The sequence below is a fragment of the Metopolophium dirhodum genome, chromosome 6 (genome assembly GCF_019925205.1).
Source record: "Metopolophium dirhodum isolate CAU chromosome 6, ASM1992520v1, whole genome shotgun sequence".
NCBI lineage: Eukaryota > Metazoa > Arthropoda > Insecta > Hemiptera > Aphididae > Metopolophium > Metopolophium dirhodum.
The window spans coordinates 5,638,163-5,655,506 of record NC_083565.1 but is presented as its reverse complement, the minus strand read 5'-3'; the positions used below and the strand labels follow the sequence as shown (position 1 = coordinate 5,655,506).

Here is a 17,344-nt window from a genome sequence, read left to right as displayed (position 1 = left end):
GAATAAAAGAAAATTAGTTTAATACACTTTGCATGAATAATCTTCACAAACCCAAGATAAGAGATGGGATTTTAAGATACTATCAAAGTCCTGCATTAGTATACTCGCTCGTGAGTTGATATAAGTTTTTAAAACGAATCATATGTATATATAGTGTAACCTCTAATTCCTGGACACTTTCGGTCACTGAAATGTTGTCCAAAATTCGGAAGTTTCTGCTATTCAGAGGGTTCCGTTTGAGAAAGTTATAGTGGAAAAAAAAACTTCCTCTATTTGTATAATATGTACTCTAAGAAGGGAAAGAGTTCACTGTGCTACAAAAATTTAATATGAACAATTAAATCGAATGTTGGAAATTGGAATTAAATTATATTATACTATATACTTCCGAAGTTAAACTTATACCAAAGGTGTTGCGATTTCTCTGAAACTAAGATCTACATTTCGTATCGTTTTATTGAAATTTATTATAATGCGTGTGTATTCGTTGGATTTGTCTAGAAGTTATCGTCGTCCACGTCGTCGAGACGTGTGAACAATTTTACGGTCAGCGAGTGTCGGGCACGAGACCGTACTCGGAAAGGGACAACCCTCTATTAATATTTGCGTACATAATAGTATTATACACGCGGCCATGCACAACGCACATATAATGTATACGTGTGTATGTATATAATATGTGTGTTTATTATATTATGTTAATTTATATTGTAATCGTAACCGGAAAAAACCGCGTCTAGTATAAATATAATATACCGGCCGATCAACCTAACCCGACCCTAACCAATGGGACCTATTTCATATGTATACATCGGAGGTCATCCTTTGAGCATCGTCTGTTTACCTGGGCAAAAATATCGTCCATCCTTATTTGTTTGCACATCAGCATATTGAACAATAGAAGGGTATAACAAATACCGAAAAGTACATAATCTAAGTTCTATATCTCATAATTAAATGGACTTTTTAGTTTGAATTCCAAATTTCAGCTGAACTTGAACATTCAATAATGTATTGTCAATTGGTATAATTCACATACAATAGGTATATACTATATATACATATTATATATAATTAAAAATACATTGGCTTATTCAATTCAATTTCAAACAATAGTTAAAATCTGAGGAATGGCCATGCTTAAGAATCACTCATGTCTCGCTTACTTGAGTAATCGTGTCATGATAATATCATGATATATGTTTGAAAATAAAAAAAGCAATAAAATATTTGAAAATTGAAGCAACTAACTAGCGCTTTTGGGTACTCCTAGTCACTTCCAGTTCTAATATTAAAAATTCCTATGAGCAAATTATGTAAGATGATATTTTACGTAACGCAAACGGGCGATGTGTAAAAATCGAACGACGGGCAACATCGTACAACGAAAAAGGTTGAAATAAACAATTATAGTGATGCGCAAATGATGTACGGCCGTATACATCCTAAAATAGCAAATCTTCCTAAAAAAAATTAGCAGAGGACCTTGCCGTTATAGGTGTTCCGAAAGATAGTTGAATATAATATGATAAATCCATCCAACAAACCCATGGTTCTAATGGGATAAATTCTAGAGTGGTGCAAATTGCCTTGAGTGAAAAAACCCAGTCCGCAGCCATTACAAAGGGGATTAGACTGTTTGGACGAAATGTGGTCTGTTTGGTCGAATAGGGTATATTATACCAATTGTGTGAATATTTATTCCACAAAAAATACCGTTTGGGTGAATAATTGAATAGGTAAATTAATGTACATATTGAAAAAATTAAGTTATATATAAAATACATGTTACATAATTAATAATAAACTCTTACATTTTAAATGATATTGTTATAGTAATATTGTAATATACTTATATAGCCAATGATATCATTAATACAAATTTTTCAATTGCTAAAATAAAATCATATACCTGCGATATACATAATAGAAATAATTAATGATGAACCCTACTTTTTCACATCAAAGTTCATCCAAATGGTATAAATTATTGTCGCCCAAATGGACTATTAATTTTTTAGTCACAACTAGTATCTTCCCCCAAACAACCAACACACAAAAGAGCCCAATTTAAAAATTTTTGGAAAAAAGACTCTGGTATAAGGAAACATTTTCGTTTTTCAATAATTACTTTGAGTTAAATTATATAACAATTAATTCAAAATTAAATAATAAATAGATACAGGTCCGTAAGAATCTAAAGAAATTTATTTCGACCAAAATAAAATATAGTATAATATGCATAATATAGGCAATAGAAAACAATATGCAAAGGTGAATACAAATATGCATAAATACTCCATGGTTTTAAAGCTTTTTATTTCTTTCTGTTCTTATTGAAGAATTATTTCTAATTTATTTTCTATTGATAGAAATCGATGCGTATAGATTGTCAGTATGCTAGTACGCGTTTGAGATGTAGTCGTTACTTACTAGATATTACCACAGTCGATGCACATAATATTATGGCACATGACACATTGTCATTCCTAAAATTATTAGACCGAATGACCAAACCTCTCTGCAGAACACAATTTGTCCGTATCTATTCCGTTAAAATCACCATTGGTTTTGATGGATTATTTTGATTTTTTCGCAGGATGTTGATAGCCATGGTGACAATATTCGGCGTGTCTTGGCTTCCGCTGACCGCCATAAACCTGCTGAACGATTTCTATCTGCAGACTGCCATGTGGACACACTACTACCTGTTCTTCTTCTCTGCTCATGCCGTGGCCATGAGCTCCACGTGCTACAACCCGTTCCTATACGCGTGGCTGAACGAGAACTTCCGGAAAGAGTTCAAACAGGTGTTGCCTTGTTGGCGCAACGGTTCCGGGTACGGCGCGACTGGGGCAGACGTGGGCCAGGGACGCAGGGGCAGAGTCGGTGGATACCGGTCCGAGAGGACGTGCAACGGCAACGACACGTGCCAGGAAACGCTGTTGCCAACGTCCATTGTGCTGCCGTCCGGCCGAACCACCGCCACTACGGACTGCACCGGCTTGGATCTCGTGGTAAGTCGTAAATTATCTATTATAGGCATTTGTATACGATACTCTCGTGTATGACAATATAATCTGTGATGTGTATGTTATAATGTTGTTACGTGCCCACACACGAACAACCGTTGTTTAGGAAGTAGTCGCTATTGGTATTGCAATATGTAAAATACAAATTAAGTCATAATAGATAATAAGTATATGAAAATAGTCGAAATATTTCTGTATTCCTGCTAAAAAAAAACCGACAACGGATGACGTGAAGATGCTCGCTCTGATTCTGAAAATGTTCGCCATACTCTGTCCACAGACTTCCTATTTTTATAACCCGAGTATTACTAACTCTCTAGTGGTAATTTTATAATGACGCAAGTCGTGGTCTTACGATATGTTATTTAATGATTCATATGCAGCATCGTTGTATATATCACTAAAGTTATTGATTCGTCACTCACTCTTGCACTAATGTAGTCACACATCCCTAAATGGATATTTATTTATAACACATAGAATCACGAGTCTATATGTTAAAGTTAAATCTAATCTATGATGTACACATTCATCTCTCATTATATAATAATTATAATGTATAATATAATCATAGATATTATAGCAATATCATGTGAGTCAATGGTTTTATTCCTTCATTACTTAATAGTTTTTTTTTTTTTTAAATATTTTATTCGATTCATTGAGAGATGAGAATATTATAGTCACCCTACTAGTCAGTGTAAAGGATTTGTTTCTGGATGAAATATGAATTCCCAATTGACAGTTTTCACATTTTTAAATAACGTCACTTTAAAGTATCATATAATGTTGTTATACAATATAGTGTACATGTTTATTATATAATCAACTTTATTAATAGTGTTATTATATATTTTTAGGTATATAGTAACGAGGTCTGTGAAATAGCGACATTTAATGATTTTTAAATATATATATTTGATTTGAGTCATAACAACTCCTAATATTAATTTTAATATTAACTGAAACATTAATGCATCTAACTAGTGTTTTGTTGATTTTATTGCACATTTGTAAAAAAAAAAAGTACATAAGTATATAATAGGTATATGAATACGTATGATAAACGAATGTAAAAAGTTCATTTTTATGAATTTACTCAAATCTATTTTTCATAATAGATAATTATTTATAAACTATTTAAATTTTTATTTAACTGTACAACTAGTTGACATAACTTTGAATTAATTAATTTTGTAATTATTTTGGAATTTTAGACTTTTAATGCACATTTTTCTATTTTAAAGTGTATTTCTCAAAATGCATAGACCCGCTATAATAACACACATTAAACTATACAGCTAAAACCTGGTTATCATTAATCTCCAATGATTTATACGTTTACATTACTTAAACATATTTTAAATATACAGATATGTCTATTAGGCCCAATATTTGCATATCACGATGTAGATCATGATCCAGACCTATACCTAATAATATCGGTAATACCATTAAAATGTGTATTACATATTATATCATTATTCGGAAACTAACGTTTGATTTTGTCGTCCTACATACTCTATATAGGTAGGTAACTGTATTATAATAGCCAGATAAATGCATACCTACTTTTTTTTTTTATATATATAAATGGCGTTTATTGAAAATTTACAATCTGTACATTACATTATACAATAAGTAAATATGATATGGCAAAATAAATAATATAAAGAGAATAAAGGCTTTGAGTAACGTGTAGGAAGACTCGCAGTCGAGTCACCTTTTACAATGAAATAAAATGTATTTTACAGGTTAAGAAGATCTCTGCACCAGTTGCGATTGAGACGTCGTGGAGGGTTGTCGGGAAGAGTTTTTGAGGCCAATTGAGTGATGAGGTGGTTGCGGTTCTTAAGAAGTTTCCCGTGAAACCTTTTGTAAAAATTGGTGGCTGTATCATGGATGGTTTTGATTTGAAGGTCGTCGTGAAGTAATTTGTTCGTAACGTACCAGGGAGCTTTGGCAATGATACGGAGACAAATTGATTGAAAAGCTTGAATCGTTTGAGTATTGGATTTTTTCGCTGGGCCCCAGAGTACGATGCCGTATGTCCAGATGGGACGGAGGAGACATTTGTAAATGAGAATTTTGTTTTGAATGCTGATGTTGGATCTTAGTAAGGGTCTGAGTAGGTGAAGTGTGCTGTTTAATTTTTTGCGTTTGTCCTTGAGATGAGGGCCCCAAGTAAGTCTTCTGTCGAGTGTAAGACCGAGATATTTAACTTGGGTGCAATGCGGAATAGTAGAGTTGTTCAAGATGATCGGAGGGCAGTCTTGTGGTCTAAGAGAAAAAGTAATATGTGATGATTTGGTTTCATTGATTTTGATCCCCCATTTGTTGAACCAAGACATAACAGTGCTTAGGTGGGTTTGGATTTGTTGACTGGCAATGGCAGGGTCAGAATTTGAGGCAAGTATGGCTGTGTCGTCTGCGTAGGTTCCGATGAGAGTGTGTTGATTAACTGGAATATCCACGGTATAGAAAATGTAAAGAAATGGGGCAATATCGCTGCCTTGAGGGACGCCTGCTAGAACACTATGGCAGGTTGATAGTTTGGTGTTAATTCTGACTTTCAACGATCTGTTTGCAAGGTAAGATTTTAGAAGTAGATAGTAAGGGGCTGGAAATATTTTTTTAAGTTTGAACAGTAATCCTTGATACCAGACAGTGTCGAAAGCCTTCGCAACGTCTAGAAAAACTCCCGAACAAGCATACCTACTTATAATAGTATAATATAAGACTATAATAGTGATAAAAATCACAAATATATTCTATACCAAGATTTAAAGTTAGAGAAATTTATTATTTACTTTAATTGTTATTTTGAACTATTACAATAATTGGTTTCAATATTATTATTTTCCATATGAAAAGTATGTTGTTCGTGTGTATTGGAACCGATGATTCACTGAGGTTGAGTATAGTTGGTATTTTGTTGTTGAACATGCAATACGGATTGTGTTTGTGTGACAAGTATATTATCATAATATGAGCATGGGTACTCATTCGCAACACCGTGATTTATAATTTGAAGGTACAATTTTGTGACCAAATACACTTAGCAATATCTGTACCATTGTACAAATATTAGTTAGGAGAAATAATTTTTTCATTTGAATTATCATATTTTAAGCTGTAATATTATATACCTAAATAAGTTCATTGATAAGACTCGACTAATAACAATTTTAATTAATTATTATAGATGACACTACAAATCGCAAATTAAGGTTAATGTCCCAGATACTTGTTTTTTAAACTGGATATTTTTAAGACGATCAAATTGAATATATTATGCAATAATAATAATAAAAATAATATAATAATAATTCAAAAAATATGTTTCACCATTATTCCTATTTTTACATTATGGTATTGTGTTATCATCGATCATCAATGAATATTTTAACATGCTGTATAGTGTATGCGCTTACAATATTATCTCGTGCCAATATTAAATAATTCAAATAATATTATGTAACTTCATAAAAAAAAACAACAATGTATATTCATTCATTTATTGCAATGCTGCATTGGGTTATTAGTTTTTCGTCTGGTTGTGCTTTTAAACTGATTAAAATTGATTTTTTTTATTTAATTAACCTACCTAATCTAACCTTGTTTTTAACTATTCATAAGCATTAATCATGATCAATGAAAGTATTGATTATCGTGATATTAAGTATTAAATAATACAAAATAACAGGTAATATGTATGTAAACCTTGTACTTAATTTACATTTACCTATATATATATAGATTCATTTAATTCATCGCCCTAATAATTATGGCCCACGAATACAAAGATAGAGAGGCCGTAGTTAAATCAATGTGTAAGGGATACAAAGCTAGGTCGGAAATACGAAAGAGCTGAATAAGGGTGCAAGCCTCTTTGGAGTAATATTATCATGGTTTCTCACAACATTTGCAAGCTTATATCACAAAATATAATAATATATACATTTTTATGACTCTTTATAATATTAATATTCAATTATCAAAATATTCAATTTTTATATATATAGTCTAGTTCGTGTGTTAGAAATATTATTTAGTCAGGACTAGGTACCTATTTAAATCAAAGTCGTATACAATTTGAAGTAAACTAAACTAGTCAAAATAGGTGTATTGTATTATATTATTTGTTGATGGAAGTGTACAAGTTTTGTGCACAACTGCTTTACTCGTCTTTACATTTTATTTGAATTTTCAAAAATAGTTTATAATGAGTTTTATGAGTTGCAATAAATGATTATCTTATTTCTTCTGGTCCATAAAATGACTAGATATATTTACAAAACATTGTCCAACATTTATTTCTTCGAGAAAGTTTTTACTGTCAACTTGTCTATAGTCATCTTATTAAACTGTATCCCATTTACTCTTTCAACAGCTTCTGCTACTTGACAGAGCTTTACAACGCTTTGACTGGCCATTGTAAGATCAACTCTGTTTTTTTTTACTAATAGCAATGAATTTATTTTGTTGTAATTCATTAGCACATATTTCACATTGGAGTGACTTTAAAATAGCTCTTACAATAAATCCGACGGTATTTTCAATCACCTACTTTATGTATCTATTGTTTTTGCAAATACTAAACAGTTTTTCTTCTTCATCGGTTACTATCCCTAACGACTCTAACACATAATTTATCAAGAAATATGTTACTTTTATTTTGTATTTTTTTTTAAATAGGCACCTTACAAAATAGCTATTGATATTTTATTTTAGCCTTTATTATGTCTAAAATTTAAGTTGTTAATAATTATTTAAGCAATTTGAGTGCTAGAATATTTTTTGTAAATTAAAATTTGATCCATATACAAACCATAAATACATATTTTTAAACCCAACTACCTATCTTTTACATATTATTATCAAATATATTGTATAACATTATGTATCGTAAATAATTTAATGGTGTCTAAATGCCTATACCTAAAGGCTAAAAGTTGAAACTAACGAAATTGTGTAAAAAACAAATTCATCAAAAATCAATATTTTATTCTTATAAAAAATAAACATTTCCCGATAGACATATTCTTGCCTCCTGGTCCCTGGATACCGATTGTGGAACTTTTTATCGAGCAGCGGAACGTTTAAACATCACTGGGGTGTTTGATTTTTCGTTCGCCGACCCTAACAGTCCAAACCGATAAATTGAAAAACAATGCTTTGAACATTGTTGAAGTAAATGCGTACACACACTTAAAAATATATACGTATTGTTATTCTAACACAATGCTTATCCTCTAGCAAACATAGGAATGCATATACACGACCCCAATAAATCACTACTTATAGTCCTCACAAACAGCATTCTTTTAAATAAGTTATTGAAATTGAAACACACGTAAATATCTTAAAATAATATGGACGTGTAACGTTCCACCAAAATTTAAAATTACCGTTTCCGTCATAGACCTTTTTCGCCAATTTTAAAAAGGTTGATTACCGCTTTCCCCAGAATACCTACTCTTGTAAAATTATTATACTTATATTTCATATTTTTAGAAGCAATTTTGCATTTTCGTATACATACTTCATATTATACTTGTGTAAATAATTATTGTTATAATATGTATGTATATATTATGTTCAATGCTATATAAAAAAATAATGTGGTTATTTTTATGGTATATTTAAATTATATTAGTAATAGTATTTTGAAATATTTTTACATGTTCTGTATGACAAATTACAATATTTTATATTAAAAAATATAATAATAACTAATAACTCAAATAAAAAAATAACTATCCATGATAGGTAATAGGTAGGTACATAATATTTTGTTTCTGTTTGTTTTACATAGTTTCTACAAAAATAATAATAGCTAAATGAACAATTAAAGTTATCTAACATTTTATATATATGAACTGTGAAGATTTTATAGAACCTGTATTTAATATAAACAAAAAGAAAAGTTAACTTTCCTTTATTGTATAGTTGTTTTGCAATATTTTGACCATATATATTGCAGGTAAATTAGCGGAAACGAGAATCAAACCTTTTTTAATATTGTCAGAAATGGGAGATCAAGGATACAGGAATTTTAAATTTTGCCGGAAACTAGTGATTTCCAATAATATTAATGCAGAACATTCCATTTTCTTAACATCAAATCTTAGCGAAGACAAATCATTACCAAATGATTTTTCGCAAAAACTCTACCATAAAAATATGATGTGTTGCAAAATGTGACTTAAATTATATGTCTCATATCAATTCGTATAGGATGTTTTCACACAACTATGTGATGGTAGTCATTTTTACTTATGACCCAAACTTTTTCAGGTATACTTATAATCAAAATACATCAATGTTGAGTACAAGAAAAAAAAACACCATCATTAAACTTTATATTATACAGCAGCTGAGCATGAATATTGTATATAAAAGATACAATCAATCTTTTTTTTTACTCGGTATATAATATATATGTTCATTGTGCACACGTCCGGAAAAAGGTCAAACGTACATTGGCATTTATATATTATTAGTATTATTACATACACTATACACAGCTACAGCATTGCAGGAGTCACAACAAAAGACACTCGTTTCCAAAAAACTTGTACCCAGGTATATACAATCACTAGCTACATATTTTTGTTTTCATTTCTTCAGAATCACATTAAACCCACGTCGCGCCTTGTCAGTTTCAATGACATGACACGTATTACATTTTTTTTTTTTTACACGCACAAGGCACAACACATTATACACCTCTCGACGCTGCGGCCACCGCGTGATGCGTAATATTATACGTATAATATATAACTTAATTTATACGTTTTTATTCGTTATACGCCAATTTCTAAATTAAATCTGGCCACGAGAACTCATGAATACGAAACCCATAATAACCGTGTCACTCTGAAAAACGAAAAGAATATATTATTTACTTTACCAAATATCTGTCTTGCGTGCCTACATACAGGTACTCACTTTCGCAGCTGCAGGTACGACGCTATTATGTTTTTACATATCACTCGCTATAAATATTTAGTTGATTTTATTTCATATAATATCTAACAGCTCTCGGCTAGAATATATAATATTTCCATTTACCCCACTAACGTAAAACTGATATAACAATTTACGACGCAAAAGCTTTAAATATAATTTTTGTTGAAATATTAAATTTCTTCTTTTGTAACTGTATATTATATACATTTGATCCTAGGACGATTTTATTTTATATAAAAAAGAACTCCCGTATCCATTGAAGTATGTTTACTTGTAGCAATACGACTCGGGACAAATTTATTCCACAGCGATTTTTTCGCGTCTTCTGGGAATTTATTTCTCCACAATGTGTAAACCTCAAAGGAGCTATACATTTTTTTCGAGTAAATAATATTTTTGAGATAACTAAATCATGATAAAATGTAATTTTTATACTTGTAGTTGGAAGGCGGCAGCTATATTATAATATATAATGTATATAATATTATATTATATACTTTTTTATCAGTCGTTCAATGTAAACAAATTCTCACATGATATTCTAATTATCAATATTGATTAGTTTAAAAAAATGAGTTTACGTGGGTAAGACACTTTTTGTTAAAAAAAACATTATATTAGAAATCTATAGAATTAATAGCTATATTCGTAGTTCAATACACACCTGTTTTTAATATTTACTATTAAGTAACGTCTAATAGTCATTGATGATATTTTTCTGAATGCCTAAATTGATAATATTTACAATTATATGTAAGTTATTTAATATATTATATCTGAGCGTAGACGATCTGCACAATATTATTTTATTTATGTTTGGTAAATAAATAACTTAAAATAATTTCAATTTTCAGTTTATAGAATACAGAAAAAACGAAATAAATATTATCAAGTCGTTTTTATTTTATTTTTTTATCAATTTAAATAACTTGTTAGTGTACATTTTCGGTAGAAAAATTAAACAACACAAGATCGTCGAAAACTGCTTAGCGTGTTGGAGAATCATAATAAAACAATATTTATAAAGGAATAAGAAATAATTCATTGTAATCTCGTAAAAAGTATCAATTTATCATCGTAATACAAACGCAAGTAAGAATAGCTTACTGACGGCAAACCGTAAATTATTGCTAAGCCACCAAGAAGGTAAAAAAAAGGATGATATATAAATGCATGCTCTTAAATTCTCTGGCGCAAATACAAAAATAAAAATAATTAGGGAAATTGAAAAACAACAATGAACCTGCTTACGGTAGAATAAAAAAATGTGTACCTACCATGTATAACGAAGTGAGTGGTTAATTAAAATCTAATGTATGGTCTGTTGCGGGGTTGAATCATCGCAGAATCATAAAATAAAAAAATAATTTCCTAATCATATTATTAAATTTATTTGTGGCTAATACCTACATTGCATTATTATTGTTATTATTAATATCAAGTAGAAAAATTGTAATGGACACGGTGTTTTGAAATAGTTGTTTGTACAATATAGATCAATATTTAAAAATAAAATATGTTTTTTTTGCAAAGTAGTAAACTGCTGTATACATACTTCAGAGCTATCCTTCGCTATCCGTTTGGACTAATGATAAAACATAATAACCCAACAAGTACATTATTGTTACACGATAGTTAGATAATAATATTTCCATGTGTATAATTTGTATAGGCGTGCCAGGTCAGTTTTGATAGCCGGTCGTGTTAAACCCCACATTATGTTTCGTTGCTGACCTTCGGAGCAATAGGTTTATATTTTATGCATCACTATTCCGTCCGTGTAAAAATGTAAATATTTCGCGAAAAAATAAATATTGAATGCTAGGTAAATATAAAATTACCATTCAGCTGAGATACACCTAACTTTCAACACTTTTCTGACAGACACGTTTATTGTCCCGAATATCAATATTTAATATTTATATGTAAAATGTGTATAAAATATTTTACATTAATCTTGATGTGCGAGTCATAGGTATACAATATAGAATATTATATAATACGATGCGTATATATTATTAGGTATATATGAAAATTGAACAATCTAATCTATATAGTGAGCATAGTACTTACTGTCATTATTGTAATGGACTTTATAACGCTGGTTTTATTATGGCAGTTTTCCAATTTATTTTTACAACGTTTCGATCACGATGTCGAGTAATACATTTTCGAAATTATTGGCAGCTGAATAAAATCTAAAACCTTGCTGACGATGTTATTATACTTCATTACGCGTCTCCCGCCGCCGCCATCGACCGTATCCTAACCTAACCATCCTTTCGATGTTGAAAAAAAACGTTTAATAAGCATCGCTTATACATTTTATTACTGTCGAATATATTATTAAGTTTTGTCCCCTATCGTCGTTCTGTTGACACACTCCCGTAGGTAGGTACTGAAAACTTTAATAAAATAGTATACAGTGTGTCTGCCGTCGGAAAAGTTCATTACATTAGCTGGGATCACGTCATATCGTGCAACGACTGCTGCTGCAGGTATGACGATATTATCACAACATCAAACCCAGTGAAAATACGCATATAATATTAATTAAATTAACCACGTCACACATTATCATGAACTAATAATTATGCGATCCACTCGGCGGATCAAGGATTTTAAAACTTTCCAGACATAAGACAAACCGTATACATAATAATATATTATAATACAAATTGTATGCGTTATAATAGATAATTATCATTATTTTAACACTCATACACGACAAATGTGCACGATTTCCACGTATAGCTTTTACGAAAACTTTCCACGACGGGTCGTATCGTCGTCAATCGTCAGTCATCACTCATCACCCACGTTTATAGTAGTTTTAAATTTCAAAATAGTTTATATCCCATAAACAAATCAGTAAAATTTTAAAATATGCAGTTAAATAAGTAATAATAACCTTGACAGATCACCTGAATAATATTTAGTCAATTTTACTACAAACTGTTTTCAACGGTCTGAGCCAAACGAAAATAAACATTTTGTTGAATGGTCGTATTGCATTTTATAGCTAAATAAATTACAAAAAAAAATAAACGTGGGCCAATGTGCAAAAAATTATATGAATTTTAAAAAGCTAAACAATTCTGAACTGAAAGAAAAATTTACGAGCGTTTAAAACGTAATCTGCTTCGTATTCAGTTTATATGTAAAATAACGTTAAAAGGTTTTTGTTTTATGTTTTTGATTTGATCTTTATGGCAGGTTCGCTTTTTAACGTGCCTATAAAACTTTCCAAATATTTTATATAAAAATTACCTGGAGGTCATTAATATGAACTTTGCACCAAAAATAATAATTTTGTATTATCTTTGTGTGCTACATTTTTTAATCTTGAAAAAATTATAATATGTTTTAAAGCTTATTTTGCATAAGCTCTTTTAACAGCATAAAATCAAATATTTCAGTAAACTAAATATGCAATAATTATATAAGTTTAAATTAAAATGTATTTAATAATTAATAAAAAGGTCAGTGTTATTTTATTTTGGTCTCTATTTTACGGTACAATATGAAATATGAAATAAAAACCTATTAACTAAAGTACACTTCAATTTTCATTGTTATTTAAATAAAAAAAAAAATGACTTAATACGCCAACGAGAAAAGTTAATTATTATTCCCAGTGACTTTTACATTTTTAACCCACAAACAAGATGGACTCGAAAAAACAAACAAAAATTTCCCCATTTCATTTTCATTAGAACGTATTTCAATATTTGCTTTAAACATTGATCCTGAATCATATTAATTTCATTGTTATATTTATCCCAATCACGCCTGTACAAACACTTTTTCAACGATATTTTTTCGATAAAAAATATACTATGAAATCAGCGTTTTTATATATATTTTTTATGAACAAGAATGTCGTATATACTCCTTTAAAATTACCATTTTCCATACGATAGTATAATAATAATAATAATAATGTTTAAAAATACCGGATATCGTATTTATTTAACCAAAATTAAATTTTTAATAAAAATAAAAATTATAAATTTAAATTTAATGTAAATCTCGAACTAATATTTACCTAGTTGTTCATTTTATGTATTTAAACAACTACATAATACAATATTAATAATGATTTTCATATAATAGTATATTATTATATTATAATATTTATGGTATATTTGCGATTTTAAGAACACAGGTACATTGGTTATTATCGGATATCGGCGATAAAATTGTTTTGTTTCACATTCCAAGCATTCTAAAATATCCGACAGAAATTAAAATATAAAAATCGACATTTTTATATTTTCTGCTGCCTCGTTGTGTATATTTTGGTAATTTTTTTTTGTTTGATTATACGCACTTAAGTCAACTGTAAATTTTTAATTTTATTTGCTCCATGCACAAATGTGATGACTGAACTTTGGCATTTCCGAAGACAATATATAAAAAGTTCGTCTTTTGGTGGATTGATTGATCTTGGCCCGGGGTTAGGTCGATGACCCGATGGGGTAGACAAATTGCTGGAACCACGCAGGGGTCACTTCAGGTATTTAAACGTGTTCAGATACAACCCATGGTGTATATATACTTAGGTAAATACATTATGTTGACGCCCTACCGACTTCGAACAGTAGCGTTTTGATGTATTTTTTTTGTTTAAATTCTAACGTATAGGTACCTACTAATTATAAGTAATTATAATACACACTCCTACTACAGTGCTCCTGCAGTATTTTACAAACACGCAAATCGCAAATAAAGCACGTATTTTAGCACCATGCGGGGTGATTAACTGCTGCTCGTGGTTAAACGATATAATATATTATACAATAAAGCTCAGCAGTGGATGGTAGGTAGGTACTATAAAATCGATGAGGCTGCAAATGGGTAGAAAGCTACAGTGCCTGGAATTCGAGTATGTACATTATCACTGTATTGAGAGTGTGGACATTTGTTCTGTCGACGAGTCGTGTTTGTGGCAGAATGCTTTTAACACGTGACGCCTGTTCGATCGCCTCGAATTTTAACGTGTAAACCAAAGTATTAGTATTTTCAGTTGAAGTACCATTTAAGGGGTGCGCAAGTTATATATGTACAAAGTGATAGATAAATCAGTGAAAAACATCTACGCCTCGTTTTGAAGCTGTAATAAAATGACCATCCGATTACATTAACAGTGTAGAATTAATATTAAATCTGTAATTATATCATATACATTACATATTATATTACGTGGATTAGGAAATCCCATAATATTCACCAGTTTTGAACCACCTGTTATTTTGTTAAATTAATGTCGAAAACATTATTCATATTAATCTTTTTTTATATATTCCTAAAGCTAATAATCGGATAATCAGTTACATTTTTTTTCACGTAGCATTTGTAATGATTGTATTTATTATCACTCGTTTTTATAATATGTCTGGAGTATTCAGTGAAATCCGACGTTTTAACAAATTGCATAATGCAATCAAATTTTGAAAATTTTGCTCCCACCGTAAAAAAACTGTGAATGCCACGCAGGCCATTTCTGATCATATCATCGTCTTGAATATAAGAAATAACTCTTTCAAGAAATTGAAAGTTATCACGATCAATACAAACCGTTCCTCATTTGTAATGAAGTGTTCCATGACTACATAACAACGTGTAATAAAAAACATACAAAACTTATATAAAAAAAAAAAAAAATGTGAAATATTATGCAATCGGGGAATAATAACAAATATCAAGAATAATAAGAACAAAGTCATAATGTTGAGACAAAAAAAAAAAATGGTGATTGATTCAAAAATAATAATTTTCAATATATGAGGTAACTTACTATATTTTTTTTTCAAATTTACGGAAAAAGTATTGTTGTTTAAAATTACCAACAAATGATAATTTATGTTTAAAAATATTTAGTGGCGTTTATTTATTCAATTGATTAATAACTTTGTTTTTCCTATAAATAGGTCCATTTTGGACCTGTATTGAATAATTCCCGGAAAATGCTTGATTTACCTTTTATTTTTTTTTTACTATTTTTTCAAAACAAAATAAACATTGTGTGGAAAAGAGTTAATGACAAGAGTATTCACTATGAACGCTCAATTACTGTGAAAATACTTCGCGGAAGGAACTTAGAATTTTAACATGCTGGCAGTTTGTATTCGTCCTAAATTGTACTTCAAATTATTGAATGTCTCTAAATGCATGGTCTTTTTCTAACATTACCGTGAGATTCTCAAGAGACCAAGCATCTGCTTCAAATGATCGAAGTTTTTAAATCATCGAAAATTATCAACAGTTCACTGCATAACAATATTGAAAATTCCCTGATTATACCGAGTTTTCCGCACAAATAAACGTAAATATTTTATCCAGAGATTTTGTGTGTGTATAGTGTATGCGTACTAGTACCTACACATAGTAGCCATTGGGTATTTTATGCGTATAATACGTAAACCTTACGTAAAATTCAAGATGACACATAATATCGATAAGCGATGATATAAGAGCCGTCAACGGGGTGAGTTGTGACAGATGGGTTAACTGAGGATTTTACCTTTTTTCAGAATTGAACGTTTGGAAATGTTGGCGGTCAAGTTTGGGTATAAAATATACTATAACATGTTGTATTTTTATCTAATAGTCATTTCTGTTGTTTTTTTTTTTTAGGGATTTTGCAAATCTTAATATTATTCCAATTTATGTTACTTGCTCATTATTGTAATACTGCTTTGTTCATCAAAACATATTGTTATTATACTATTATGAACAAAAAATGTAGGTGTTTTGCAGGATACCGAAATACAATAAGACGAAATCGTTTTTAGATACCTAGTATCACAAAACGTTTAAAAAATTGTATAATATATTTTTCATATTTTTATTAGAATAAACAGTAGGCGTAAAATGATAACCACGATACTCTACAACATTATTAAACGAAAGGATGAGAATTAGTAACAGTTTACTATATAGTTGGAAGGAATCAGTTGTGATAATCAAGTTTTAGATATATAATTATGATATTTAAAAATATTTAATTATAAATCAAATCATCGATTTACTTTACCGTAAGTCATTGTGGTTCGAATGATTTACTTACATATGCGGTTAATGAAACCTAAGATCAATCGTATTTCAAGCCACGGCCACTTTGAAATTAAATATATTATATACATAATGAAGGTTGTAAACGAATATAAATGAAAACATAAATGCACACAAGTTGAACCAATGAAAAAAAAATGAATATTATATGGATAATAAATAATTTAAGGAAAAAAAATTCAATTTTTTTTTATTTTCTGTATTAAAAAATAAAAATAATATGTTCTGTAGTTGTAGCGCAAGCGTCTATATGAGTACAT

At 29.8% G+C, this 17,344-nt stretch overlaps 1 protein-coding gene across 3 annotated transcripts in view; it reads left to right on the top strand.

The window, feature by feature from the left end:
- LOC132946180 (prolactin-releasing peptide receptor-like) overlaps nucleotides 1-17,344 on the top strand; it is a 223,072-nt gene that overhangs the window by 171,399 nt on the left and 34,329 nt on the right. For all 3 annotated transcript variants that reach the window (XM_061016039.1, XM_061016041.1, XM_061016040.1), the window contains one exon: nucleotides 2,600-3,017. In XM_061016039.1, the coding sequence (XP_060872022.1) occupies nucleotides 2,600-3,017 (418 nt within the window). The remainder of the gene's footprint in view (nucleotides 1-2,599; nucleotides 3,018-17,344) is intronic.